General features: G+C 40.8%; 1 protein-coding gene across 3 annotated transcripts in view; it reads left to right on the top strand.

Annotated features, from left to right (window-relative positions):
• The window catches only part of CD28 (CD28 molecule), an 80,899-nt gene extending 71,389 nt beyond the window's left edge, over positions 1-9,510 (top strand). For all 3 annotated transcript variants that reach the window (XM_074399205.1, XM_074399207.1, XM_003925630.4), the window contains exon 4: positions 4,588-9,510. In XM_074399205.1, the coding sequence (XP_074255306.1) occupies positions 4,588-4,716 (129 nt within the window). In that variant the 3' untranslated portion in view covers positions 4,717-9,510. The remainder of the gene's footprint in view (positions 1-4,587) is intronic.
• The last annotated feature ends 5,455 nt before the right edge of the window (positions 9,511-14,965 follow it).

Here is a 14,965-nt window from a genome sequence, read left to right as displayed (position 1 = left end):
GATCAAAAATCATGAGAAACTTGGCTACTAATCGTGTATTCAAACCTAGCAAAGAAACTACATCTGTTTATCTGAGTCATATTTTTTTTCTCTTCTGAAGTAGTTGAATTGTGTGAGTATGGTGCTGTCATTATGAAACTATAATGGGAGTTAGAATTTTCTGAGCTCTCACCACTGAATTGAAGTACCAACTTTTGCAAATGTTTACGTAATAAATGTGGTGTATTTTTCTTTGCTTTCCTCAACATTGAGTTTTTGGCCTAGGTTTGAACACATTTTGATGAAAGTGTCTACAGTTAAGAATGGATCCCTGAGTGACAATGTTTTTCTTACTGGGAAACTTCTTATGCACACAGTGTGGTAGAGAATACCTCATGTATGAATTCCATGTTGTCTTTGAATTTTTTTCTAGAAGTTACATGCATGTATGAGTCACTTATTCAATGAAAAACATATTCTCTTCGAGGATAAAAGACTATTTCTCTTGATATTCTCCATTTGATATTAAGTACATTTGGTGCTAATGAATGCTTATTGGATTGATGAATTGATAACCTCCAGATAGGTCAGATTAAGGATTTAAATGAATCTGCATGAAGTATGATAAGCATCTTTAAGGCATAATCCATGTATTTACCTAATTCGTAGATGGGTCAGTGATTTCTGAAAGCCATACCATGTGAAGCCATCCTGTTTACTGTCAGCTTGATGACTGGGGGTACAGACCTGGCTCCATAGTTATGGCTTCCCATTATCCAGTCTTAGATTCTTTTAGACTTTTCTTGGTCTATTGCTGAAGTTTCAATTGTTCCCCACATGGTCCTTGTAGTTCAGAAGACCTTAGGGCTCAGATGGACATTTGTCAGGCTGCCTGTTGCCTAATCTGTACTTGCTGCAGGGTAGAACACAAAGTGGTTGCTTGTTCCTGGAAATTCCTCATACAAGGTATCATCTTAGGAATCTGCCTGGCTTGCCTTCTGCAAGTAGCCCAACCCTGGAGGTGGGGATTGGTATTGTAAACATTGCCCGAATTCTGCCTCTGATGCTAGTTGACTTTCATCTTTCCAGATCTTGGTGTCTTCATCCAATTTATCTTCTAGCTTTGATCCTCTGTGGTATTTGCTGATAATTTTAGAATTTTTAGAATTCTTAGTTCTTGTTTCTTCTTAGTCTCTGGCCATTGGCTTTTATGCCTACCATATGGCTTTTCAGTTCTCTCATTGGGAATCTCAACTTCCTAACTTAAAGGCCAGGTGTAGTGGCCCTTTGGGTACCCCTCCAGGAAAGGCACTCCCCTGTGACATGCTGACCTAGGTTAAGGTAATTTACTAGCTCTGCAGAAAGTAGTTTTGGGAACTACTTTAACCTTCAGTGACCAGGGGACACTGCTCATTATTGAAAACTTATTCTAAATATGCATTAAAATGTCAGTTAGTATGAGACATCAATTTACTGAGTGACTTGAGTCACCCAAAGGGGCAAAAGCAGCTTCTCACTTTCAGTGAGTTTACACAGTTCACTTTCAACTCAGACACACCATGGACACTCTGGGGTTTTCTCCTTGTCAGCACTAATAATTCCTAGTGAGGTTCATCTTGCTTTGTCTTAAAAAAATTATTTTGTTTTACTTTGTCTTACAGACTCCCTGTGAATTGGGAAGTCTTGTCATTTGTGGCCTCTTGCAGTCAGTTCGGTTACCCAGTAAGAACGCCATTTATCTGCATCTCACACCTGGGTCTTTGTAATCTCTTATCAAAAGAGTATAAGTACAAGTTTGTTTATGTTTCATTGAACAACATAGTATTTTTACTCTGGGGTCATCTTTTTCTGCTGTTGCTGTTTAAGCAACAAGTACATTGCTGAGCTGGGCATCTAGACCATTATGGATCCCTGGAGTTTAGCTATTTCCTCAGTAATTTTCTGAGATCCTATTTTTGGCTGGTCTGCAGCGTGCCTTGATGAAAGTTGCTGTTTTCCGGAACTTCCTGAGGGCCTACGATATGCTACTGTAGGCAGTTCTAGGTTGAGTGGGTTTCTAGGCTGCGTGGGTTTCTGGGAGCAGCTGCAGATTCTATCTCAGTTCTTGACCTGATGTTGACATTTGAATAAATAAAGAACTCCCTTTGGTCAAGCTGCCACAGACCAGCACCTGCCACTGTCTTTCAATTCTCCACTTAGGCAGCTATGCTGGTAAAGCTGCCCCTTTTCCTAGTCTAAAGGAATATTTTTAAAAACATTATGTTTCCCACTGCAGATCACAATGTGAGGAATGTGAATAGTATGTGGACAGGTAGTGTCTGCTTTTTATAATAATCCACTAGATTTTTGATGACCATGTACTTAAGTAGACTACCTTGCATATGCCCTGTGCTCTGCTATTCCCAGGAGACAAGGGGGTAAGGGTGGTATGGGGAGAAGGGTAAAGGAGGAGTGGTTCGGAAATTGCATATCATTAGCTGACATTCACTGTTGAAGGAGATGGCACAGACACATAGGGTAGGTACTTCCTGCACACATATGCACACATGCTAGATGCACATGGGCGCTGTGGGTTCTGCTTGGTGTTTGTTCCCAGCCATGCATTTGTCATTTTCATCCCACTGCTGTGTTTAGAGTTAGTGTGATAATAAGTAAGTCCGCCATTTGACAATCACTTGGGGATAAGCATGGGAGCTGACTGCAATAGACCTTTCGTTATCTTTGTGTGCAACGTGAAGAACCTGAGAGTAAAGACACCTTTATTACTGGGGCCTCTCTTCCAGCTGTGGTTTGGTTTGAGTGTCCGGAGGCAAAGGCTGACACTTGGAGGTTTGGCAAAGAGAGTCATCATGGTTGGAGTAAGTACTAAATAGGCTTCCCAGGTTATCACTAGCTGTTTTCTACACTCATCTGGGGATAGACATTTCCTTGGCCTCAACCCTGCTATGATCTTGTGCTCAAGACAGCTGTAGTCTTTCATTTACAGAAAGGATGTAGAACCAAGACAATTCTTTGTTGCAGAGGACTGTACTGTGCAATATAGGATGTTTAGCAGCATCTCTGACCTCTACCCTGTAGATGCCAGTAGCATCCCTCTGCGCTGTGAAGATCCAAAGTCTTCAGACTTCACCAAATGTCCCCTGGGACAGGGACTAAGGGATCTTGAGGTGTCAAGGATGAGGTTAGGAGGCCTGTCTTGGGTAACTGTATATATGGTAGTGTCATTCACTCAGATGAGAAACACTGGTGAAAAAACAGCACTTGGGGGAACTCTTGAGTTTTATTTTAGACCTGTTGAGTTTAGAGTGCCTTTGAGGTTTAGTGCAAAGATATAAATTTGGGTGAGTAGGTGATAATTGAAGCTGTGAATGTGAATGAGGTTGCCTAGGAAAAGAGGATAGAGTAGAGAAGAAGGCCTAGGACTAAGCAGTGAGAAATTCCAACCTCTGGTTAGAGAAGGATGAGCTTGCAAAGGAGGCAGGGAAGGAGCAGCCAGACAGGTAGGATAAAAGCTGGGATGTCATAGATAACAAAGAGAAACAGTATCATAAAAAGAAGAGAGTTATCAATAGTATGAATGCTGCTGAGAGTTGAAGATGAGGACTTAAAACACGTTAGCTGTGTTTAGTAACATGGGGTCAGTGTTTTTCAAACCTTTCTTTAGCGCTTACTCATGCCCCTTTGACAAGGAAGGTGTGAAGTGCTCAGGCAGGAGGGTATGGAAACAAAACCAGGGCTGAAATCATTCACTTATTTATTCATTCAGGTATCATGTCATTCATGTACAGCATATCTACTTAGGTATCAATCCTATGTGCCAGGAATTAGGTACTTTTTTCATAATAGAGAATTCTGAATCCAGAAATCTGATGGCTTTCTGTTTTTTGATGTTTTCTGGGTCATTTATAAAAAATGTAAAATTTACTATCACATTGATCCAGAAATGATGCTCCTAACCCTTAGTCAAAAACTTTGCTCAGATTCATGGTGGGTGAAACTATTGCTCTTACTTCCCTCACTCCTGGTGGGAATTCATCCTGAGGGAGCCAAGCCTATGGAAGAAAGAGGAGTGACGCTATTGTCTTTATAGCAATACATACCCCTAAAGAAATAGGAATGTACTGGTTGTCTAGAACTGTAAATGGCCATTAGTATGGACTCCATCTTTACAAATTTGTGATTATTCCAGACTCTGGAGGGGCTGAAGGTCTTCTTTGGTTACTTATGAAAACACAGCTTGCTAAGCAAATGCTAATGTAAGAAGATTGCAATGGGGGTTAGGCTTAACCCAGTCAAAGGAAGAAGGGCCTTCGAGTGTATTAAATATCAACAGTGGATATGTTAATTAGTATGCATTTTGAATTCAGGTCAAATGACAGCACTGAAAGTAACAGGGATGCATTTCTCTAAAATACTTTCATTGAGATTTTTCAAGTTCAAGTTCATTTTGAAGTCAGTAGTTAGGTTTGATCAGTCATTACCCAAGTCCAAAGTACTCAAAAAATGTTAGTGTTTGTCATTTGACAGTTAATATCATAGTTGTCCCCAAAGTCTTAGAACTCCTTCCCTGACATTGTTCCTCCACACTGACACTTCTCTTTGCTGCAGATGAGGAGTAGAAGGAGCAGGCTTCTGCACAGTGACTACATGAACATGACTCCCCGCCGCCCCGGGCCTACCCGCAGGCACTACCAGCCCTACGCCCCGCCGCGTGACTTCGCAGCCTATCGCTCCTGACACGGACGCCTATCCAGAAGCCAGCCGGCTGGCAGCCCCCACCTGCTCAACATCACTGCTCTGGATAGGAAATGACCGCCTCATCTCCAGCCGGCCACCTCAGGCCCCTGTTAAGCCACCAATGCCGATTTTTCTTGAGTGACTAGACCAAATATCAAGATCATTTGAGACTCTGAAATGAAGTAAAAGAGATTTCCTGTGGCAGGCCAGGTCTTACCATGCGATGACCCACATCCAAACTTACTATGTATTTATTGACTTGACTGAGAAGTTGGGGTAGAAAACAAAAAGGGAGTGGATTCTGGGAGCCTCTTTCCTTTCTCACCTGTACCTCTCAGTCAAGAAAAGTGTGGTATCCACGGACATTTTAATTGGAGAAGAAAGGCTAGGAAATCATTTCTTTTGGTTAAATAGGTGTTTAGGCTAAATGGGTGTAATCTGTGGGTTAGATGGGGTAAGTTAGATTAGGGGAGGGATAGGAAGACAAATATTTAAAAAACATTAAAACACTGTCTCCCACTCGTGAAATGAGCCACTTAGTTCCTATTTAATGCTGTTTTCCTTTTAGTTTATGAATTTCCTTTTAGTATATGAATTCTGACCATATTTAGTCATTTTGACCAAATAAGGGATTTTGTCAAATGAGAGATTCCCTCAAAGTAATGTCAGGTAAACCAACTTGCTTTCTTCACTCCTTGTTTGGGACTTCAGTGTTAATGTTCACAATGTACTTTCGAAATAATAAAATAGTTCTCCTACTCCAAGAAAGAATCTGTCAGGAAATAAGGTCACTTTACGTCAAAATTATTTCAGTACCATGGGACCTGGTGCAGTGGCTCGCACCTGTAATCCCAGCACTTTGGGAGGCTGAGGTGGGCAGATCACTTGAGGCCAGGCCTAGCCTGTTCAAGATGGTGAAACCCTGTCTATACTAAAAATACAAAAATTAGCTGGGCCTGGTGGCGGGCACCTGTAATCACAGCTACTCAGGAGGCTGAGGCATGAGAATTGCTTGAACCTGGGAGGCAGAGGCTGCAGTGAGCTGAGATCACTCCACTTCACTCCAGCCTGGGCCATAGAGTGAGACTCTGGCTCAAATGATGACAACAACAACAAAACTGCAGAGTTATTGAAGTACTATGAAGGATTATTTGTCTAAGAGCTCATTCCAATCAGAGCAGGCAGAAGCTTTCCTGTTTCATATACTTCAGGATTGCATAGTTGGTCTCTTTATTGTTTGTGTGGAGATCCAAAGTGGGACGAGAAAAGAGTGTTCGTAGGAGAAGTGAGAATACTGTGACGAAGGGATGTTAGCATTCATTAGAGTGTGAGGGATGAGTCCCAAGAATCTTCTCCAGAAGGAGGAAGAACAGAATGGAATGATGGAATACTTGCCATGTGCTGAGGAGGTGGCCATCATTGGGTGACAATCTTCCAGAAGATGTCAGGCAGAAGGAGTCTTGGTGAGAGCTCCTTTACAGGGACTTTATGTGGTTTAGGGTTCAGAGTTCCAAAACTCTGGACTCAGCTGCTCCTGTACATTGGAGGTCCATTCACATGGGAAGGTATTTTGGAGCGTATCTTTTGAGATCATCAAAGTTCTTGCGGGACTGGGTAGGGCCTGATCCTGGAATGACCATGGATATTTTTCTGCCTCCAGTTTGAGTCAACTAGAATATGCCTGGGGACCTTGAAGAATGGCCCTTTGGTGGCCCTCACCATTTGTTCGTGCTTCAGTTAATTCAAGTGTTGGAGGACTTTAGGTTTTAGAGGCACATAGACTTGGTTCAAGTCTCGTAACTAGTTGAATAGCCTCAGGCAAGTCACTGCCCACCTAAGACGATAGTTTTTCAACTATAAAATGGAGATAATGTTCACAAATGTCCCTTCCTATACTATAATCTCCATGAGGGCATGGCCCAAGTCTGTCTTGGTCTCTGCCTGTCCCTGACACTTAGTAGCATGCCTAACATATAACGTTAGCTATTGGCATTATTGCCATGTAGATAAATTATGTACAAAAATTAAACAGGGGAATAGCCTAAGAAAAGGGGAATATTGTAATGCAAATTTAAACCCACTATGCAGGGATGAGGTGCTATAATATGAGGACCTCTTAACTTCCATCATTTTCCTGTTTCTTGAAATAGTTTATCTTGTAATGAAATGTAGGGCACCCCTCACTTTTATGTATAGAAAGAGGTCTTTAAATTTTTTTTCATTGTGGGAAGGAGGGGTGGAGTAGGAATCTTGAGATTCCAGATAGAAAATACTGTACTTTGGTTGATTTTTAAAATGGGCTTCCCTTTCATGAATTTAATCAGTCCCAAGAAGATCAAACCCAGCAGCACTTGGGTGATGAAGAACTGTTGAATTTACCCTGGCACCTGTGCCACTTGCCAGCTTCTTGGGCATACAGAGTTCTTCAATCCAAGTTATCAGATTGTATTTGAAAATGACAGAGCTGCAAAGTGTTTAGAAATGGCAGTGGCAAATATATAAATACATTTTTTTAAAATGGAAAGACTTGATCAATGGTAATAAATGATTTTGTTTTCTGACTGGAAAAGTAGGCCTACTAAAGATGAATCACACTTGAGATGTTTCTTACTCACTCTGAACAGAAACAGAGAAGAAATGTTATACAAGGAAGTCTGTTTTCACTATTAGTATGAACCAAGAAATGGTTCAAAAACAGTGGTTGGAGCAACGCTTTTATAGTTTCAGATATGGTAGTTATGAAGAAAACAATGTCATTTGCTGCTATTATTGTAAGAGTCTTATAAATTAATGGTATTCCTGTAATTTTTGATTGTGAGCTCACCTATTTGGGCTAAGCATGCCAATTTAAAGACACCAAGTGTACATTATGTTCTATATATTCAGTGATAAAATTACTAAACTACTATATGACTGTTTTAAATTTGTACTTTAATATTGTCTTTCAGTATTAAGAAAAATATGCTTTCAGACTAGATATGCTTTGCTTTGACAATGAATCTGGAGAGAATTTGCTATTTAAAAGAACTGTGGGGTAAATCCTTGTATAAATCTCCTGTTTAGACTTTTTTTAAAAAGCTAGACTTTCGAATACTAATTTCACTTCAAGCAGGGTACATTTCTGGTTTATTTGCTTGACTTTAGTCACAATTTCTTATCAGACCAATGGTTGACCTCTTTGAGATATCAGGCTAGGCTTACCTATGTATTCTGTGTGATGTGAATGCTCTCAAGTTTGAGAGAGATCCAACTTCAGCCTTGACCTCATCAGTCCCTCAAGTTAACTAACTGAGCCACCAGTCCACATGGCTATTCTAATGAGGCTGTTGGTGGTCAAATGGATGTCTCATCCTCATCTCAGCCATTTGCACTGCCAGATGGGAACTCTACCAGACCTGGATACTGACTCCAAAGTGTTCAATTCAACTACATGCTGGGGATTGGAGATGGTGCCAATAATGGACCCAGAGCCAGGATCACGACTTCCATAGATTTATTACTAACCCAGATCAAAGACAGTGACATAGACTCTCTCAAGATCTGGGGTGATGGAGTCTGTGTTATCTGGAAGGCCATTTGAGGCTCAGGAAGTCTCTCTTTCCTAAGCTATATGCGTACTTTCTGACATATTCCTACTCAAACATCACAGGCATTTTCCTACCTCAGGACCTTAACATGTCCTATTTCCTCTGTCTGGAATGCCCTTCCGTAGATGACCTGGCTTGCTTCGTCACCCTTCAGGTCTTTGCTCAAGTGTCATCTTCTCCCTAGATAAACTCCCCTACACCCTGTCCGCTTCCCTTATTTTTCTCCATAGCATTTTACCATCTCTTACATGAGACATTTTACTTATTTATTTATGGTTTATAAGCTCCATGAGGGAAATAACTTTGCTTTGTTTCTTGCTGTATCTCCAGTGCCCAGAGCAGTGCCTGGCATATAATAAACATTTATTGACTGAGTGAATGAGTTTTACATGGCCTATGAATTAACAATCAGTCTAAGGGTTATAATCATACTTTGAGAGGGAGAGGGCCAGTTCTATTTTCTACTTTCCTGTTAAGAAGTTCAAAAACATTTTATTAAAAAAAACAGGAGGTAAAAAATACATATAACCAAATCTGGTGAAAGAAAATCTGATGAATATAAATTCATTTATATTTTGGAAATTTTTGTGCAGTGAGGAAAACCAATACTGTGAGAAAAGTCATGCCAACTAAGTGACTGTCAGGAGTAAGTTGATTTTCCATTGAAATTCCCAGATTCTCTCTTAATGGAGTACTGGCTGTGTTTTAAACATATCTTTAGTTTAAGACTTCTGAAAAGTTGTCTTTGTAGTTGAAATCCCATCCTACTACTGACCTGCTGCTCTTTTTTTCTGAGGTGATTTTACCCCCAACAAATTCTGTAAATGCCTTCTCTGGCTTTGATTCAAAAAGAACTCCAAATTGAAATGCTGGGAACAGAAAATTCAGCTTCTTCACCTGTCATGCTCATATTATAGCTGAATACTCTAATAGCACACACACACACACACACACACACACACACACGCACACACGTACATGCACAGCATCTTGTGAATAGGGGAAGGGAAAGGCACTTAAACAACAGGCATGGAGCTGGTCTAATAATCCACGTAACATCTTCTGTTTCCTTTGCTGTACATTTTACTCTGAAGGTGACCCAGAGTCAATTAAATGGGTGTGCAATGAGTTCATCTCCCAACTGATTCTTTTCTTTGTTGAAATGAAGCTTATTAAACTTAATAAAGGTAATTAAACTTGAAAAAAATGAGCTTACATGTCTCTTACTACTTACTCTAAGAAAGACTGAACTCAGCTAGTTACTTATGGATAGCTCAATAGGACAAATCAAATCAATTGGAAAGGAACAAGATGGGTAAAAAAAAAAAGGCAGCCATTAAACGAATCTGCTCAATAAGCACTCCTTTACTGTGCTATTAAAAATAGTGTAACCAAGTTCTGTAAAAAGGTTCTAGTACCTTGAAACTCAAGTTCAAAACAAAGTAAAATGCAAACTTCACCTCACCTAACACCTCCACCACATTGTAGCTTGTGTAACTGGGTGAATATTGCAATTGCCCATAACCCTGAATTCACTTTTTCCTTCCAGTATGATAAAACAGATTGATTCCTTTTTAAAGCAGTACCCTTTCTTCTCTCCTATCTTGTCTGGATCAGAGACAATGGACAGGTAAGAAAAAATTAAAGAAGCTTCTGGATCCATTGTAATGGGGACCTGACCACCACACTGTGCAGCAGCAAGTGGGATGGTCTGGACAGGAGACCGGAACCTTGTCTGGTAACTTTGCTTCTAACATCTATTTGTGTTTCTTAAACTGAGGCCCAACTCTTGACTTTTTGAGAGTGGCACTCATAAGAAAGTTTGGGGCTGGACATGGTCACTCTCGCCTGTAATCTCAGCACTTTGGGAGGCTGAGGCAGGGGGATCACTTGAGTCTAGGAGTTTAAGACCAGCCTGGACAACATAGGGAGACCCTGTCTCTATTTTTTTAAAAAATTAGCCAAATGGGATGGCGCAGGCCTGTAGTCCCAGCTATTTAGGAGGCTGAAGCTGCAGTGAACTGGGATCGTACCCCTTCAAGAACACATGTGAATGGTGGGGCCTCTCAGCTTTCTCTGATTTGGCCTCTCAGAAGAAATACGTGGTTTCTCTTTGAAGATTCACAGGATCCTAGCACTTAGAAACTCAGGCCACTGACTAGAACAGAAGGTGACACATTTTCTCAGAGTGACTTTTGTCCATTTCAGGATGTTGACACTGGGTCAAACACTTGAAAATTGCTTGAGATGAAATTTGGATGATCAAAGAATATATCAGCTCTTCCAAGCTGACCTCATTCTTGGTGCAGCTCTCAGGGCCAGAATGCGTGCTTCTTAAAGCCCATTTTCCTATCTGATTTGCCTGTTGAAAGATCTGAAAGGCCCTTGGATGCTGGGAATTTGAAGGGACAAAAAATTGAAGAAAGGTGAATGGATTCCAGGGTGGGAGTGGACTGGATTTTACACTTAATCAGGCAGAGCTATTTCAATGATAGATTGAAACTATCCTCTGGCTCCAAAGAACAAATCATGAGCTGAGTGGAAATGTCAGTTGAAAAGAGCAGCAAACAGCTTTGTTTTCCTAGAGTTGTGGTTTTACATGGTGATGATGACACACGAAGATGAAAATGTGCAGCATGAACTCCAGTTGTTATCTCAGTGAGCATCTCTGCCAACACTGAAGGATATGTGTGGGTGTCACCTGAAACAAAGAGAAAGAGAGAGAGAGAGAGGAAGAAGAAAAGGAGGCCCTGTTTCGGAAAGAAGAGCCAGTTAATCAAAGATCAACAGTGACAAGTGGTGCTGTTTATTTCATGAGCGTTATATTTGATTTCCTTCCCCTTGCTAATCTCCATGTCTGAAGTTAGTTTCTGGACTAAATATGTTTGTGTCTGGTGACTGAGGAAGGGGTGGAAAAGGTGATCTTAAATGGGTATCAGGCTACCATAGTTATTTAGTCATTTCCTTAATCTCTTGGGCACACACTTAGCTTCCCAAGTGGGGATTTCTGCTAACTTTTGAGACCTGGACATATTACACAGGGCAGACAAACTTTAGGTTGTTGTTGGGGAGCCAGCCTCTTACCCTCAAACCTATGCAATGCTTGTTTCACTTCCTTTATGTTTCTCCTTCCTCTCTTCCACTTCATTCATTCTAGAACTAGTTAAGGGGCACCTGCCCAGTACTAAGAAGTAGGCTAGATACAGGGAGGGATGTGGCAGTGAGCAGCACAGATATTACCTCTACACTTACCAAGTGTAGAGTGTATAATCCTTCATTTTTTTTTTCTTTTCCCGCTCCTCGGAGTAACTGCTTAGTCTTGATTGTGGGACTTAATATGGCTACTTGATAGCCTTTGTTGGTTTGCCTGATTGATTTCTTTGACATGTTCCTATTTAACATCTCTAACTCTTTCAATGTTGTAGACCAGGAATCGGCAAATTTTTTTCTGTTAAGGGCCAGATAGTAAATAATTTAGGCTTTGTGACTATACTGTCTTCTTTAGATAATCAATTTTGCCATTGTAGTGTGAAAGCAGCCATAAACAGTATATAAACAAATGAGCAAGGCTGCATTCCAATAAACCTTTATTTATGGATATTTATATGTGACGTTTGTATGATTTTCATATTATTATCCCTTTATTTTTTTCCCCCCAACCATTTATACATGGAAAATCCATTTTTAGCTCATGGACTGTACAAAGGCAGATGGTGGGCTGGACATGGCCTTTGGGCAACGGTTTGCTGATCTTTGACTTAGATCTAAGCTGCAACCTTAGCTATAAGCTTATTTTTGAGTTCCAGCCACCTTCTACATTTTTAGGGCCAGACGGGATCTGTTTGAATGTGTGTAAGGGCTTCTTGGAAGTGATGAGTGTCTAGTATCTCTTTTGAAAGAAGGACATAGATCAATAAAGAAGAAGGAAGGAAGACCTTTCATCTAAGGAAAGCCATTTGAGGTGGAAGAAATGGGAAGTTATAAGTAAAGGGTATGAGAAGTTGTTTCAGGATGACAGAGTCTTCTCTATTATTATTATTATTATTATTAATTTTGATAGAGTCTTGCTCTGTTGCCCAGGCTGGAGTACAGTAGCATGATCTGAGCTTACTGCACCCTCTGTCTCTCAGACATAAGCAATTCTCATGCCTCAGTCTCCTGAGTAGCTTGGACGACAGGCACACGCCACCACTCTCAGCTAATTTTTGTATTTTTTTTTTTTGGTAGAGATGGGGTTTCACCATGTTGGCCAGGCCGGTCTCGAACTCTTGGCCTTAAATGATCCACCCACCTTGGCCTCCCAAAGTGCTGGGATTACAGGCATGAGCCACTATGCCCAGCCTATATTATTGATGAAAGCCTAAATGTCTTGGGAACTGTTGTCACTTTTCTCTCAAGTCCTTTCTACTCTTCCCTCTTTTCTAGGCATCAGATCCTTGTAATCTCCAAAGAAACAAATTTCTATGCAAAGAAGGAAAGGGGCAGAAAATGTCTGTGTTCTGTGTGATGAGCAGGCTTGACTTCCCTGCCAATTCTTCCCTACATAGTACACCCAAATCCAACTCCGGGTGGGTGGAGAAGAGATCAGAAGCAGCTGTCTCAGAATTGGCCTCCTACTTTCTACCTATCTCATTTTTTCAATCTGCACTTGGCTGCCATTTATGGGTGACTAAGAGTAACCCCTCATGAATCTACATTAAGGCTCAGCATTTTGCAAGTAGCTGATGAAATCAGTGTTACTCAGATCAGAAAGGCACCGACTTAACCCTTACCATCCCTTGCCCCATCCCTTGTCCCATCTACAGCTGCTTGTTATACCCAAGGTACAAATTGTTCCTGGAAGCAGCCCAGCATATGGGGGCACCCTGAGCCACACACCCATTCACACCATCTGGGCAATTTAAAAATAGGACCAAATGGAGCATTTAGCCTGGTCTGTCCAGCCAAGATCAGGAAATTGCCTCTAAAAGGTCATATGATTAAGATTATTGTGCCAACAGTCTAGGATGTCATAATGAAAAATGCTTCTGGCAGAATGAAGTCTCCTGACTTTGCACATGGTGTTTCAGTTCTGAGTTGGGATGAACAGCTTTGGGAAATCCCAAGATTTTTCTACTCTAGAAAGTAAGGCTACTGTGTACACTTAGGCATTGTGTGCCGTGCACAAAGATCCTTAGGTGAAGGGAAGGGAGGGGGCTGAAATCTAGTCAAGCTCCCCTTATCAAGGTCTGCACCTGCTTAATAAAGGAGAGGGCATCTTCTCTAATGCCCTCATGTATGAGCTATTGAGGCCCTGATGGAATGCTAGCCTTTCTGCCACTTGGTTGCTCAGCTTTATTGAAGAAGTTATATCCCCATCCTCAAAGCAGGAATTTCCTAGGATGAGCAATAATTAAAACCAAATAATACTACCCCTCCCCCCAAAAATGGAAGGGTTCTAAATATCACAAAATTTTCTCTCCTCGGTCCCTTCTTTAGTCTTTCCTTCACCTAATCTCTACATGCTCTACTTTAGCTGGTTGGCTTTTCTTGACTTACATTGTGTGCGTTTGTCTTTGGGAAGTAATAAGAGAAGAAACTTCCTAGTTTGTATCCTAGTTGGGCTCTTAGAAGAAAAACAGAAAATGTTTTTGTGACCTCAAGAATGCTAGGTGATATAGCTTGGATATTTGTCCCCTCCAAATCTCATTTTAAAATTTGATCCTCAATGTTGGAGATGGAGTCTAGTGGAAGGTGTTTGGGTCATAGGGGTGGATCCCTCATGAATGGCTTGGTGCCATTCTTACGGGATTGAGTGAGTTCTTACTCTTAGTTTCTGGGAGATCTGGTTGTCAAAAAGAGTCTGGCATCTTATTCAGTGCCTCCGTTCTCCCCTGCCTATTTCTTTCTCCTTCTCACTCTCTCTCTCACTTCCTGCCATGTGATCTTGATACATCAGCTACCCTTTCCCCTTCTGCCATTACCGGAAGCTTCCTGCAGTCCCTGCCATAAGCAGAAACGAGTGCTATGGTTCTTTTTTTTTTTTTTTCCAGCTTCACAGATGATTTTTTTTTTTAAATTGCATTTTAGGTTTTGGGGTACATGTGTATACGGCCTGCAGAACCATGTTCCAAATAAACTCCCTTTTGTTATAAATTACCCAGCTTTAGGTATTCCTTTATAGCAATGCAAATGGACTAAGACACTGGGTTTGGGGTTAGTTTTGGGGATGTACCTAGAACCCTTCAGTTAATGCAGTCTACTCTTATTTCCTAGTTATCAGGACACGAGGGAGCCAGACTAAATAATCTCAGGGCTCATTCCTATAATTGTTTTCAGACTCCATATTATAACTCTTCTAGAATTATCTTCCCAGGATGAATACCATTGTTTCTCCACCATCAATCATATCTCTAAGTCCTATGGATATAAATATTTTATGTTTGAGATTTGTCAATCAGGATTATTTGAATAAATCTGTAGTTTTTCTATAACTGTTATGTTTACTAATTTACCAAAATTGTTTCCATCACTTATTCTTGAGAAAATAATGAATTTTAAAGTTTAGGCTAGAAGCACTGAAAACTTAGTGGGATTTGTGGATTTTTTTTTTTCTGTGGATTTCATTTGAAAGGCACCTTCACATTATAGCATAAGAATGACGTAATCGTTTACATCATTTT

Source organism: Saimiri boliviensis, chromosome 5 (genome assembly GCF_048565385.1).
Source record: "Saimiri boliviensis isolate mSaiBol1 chromosome 5, mSaiBol1.pri, whole genome shotgun sequence".
NCBI lineage: Eukaryota > Metazoa > Chordata > Mammalia > Primates > Cebidae > Saimiri > Saimiri boliviensis.
This window is presented reverse-complemented; position numbering and strand designations above follow the sequence as displayed.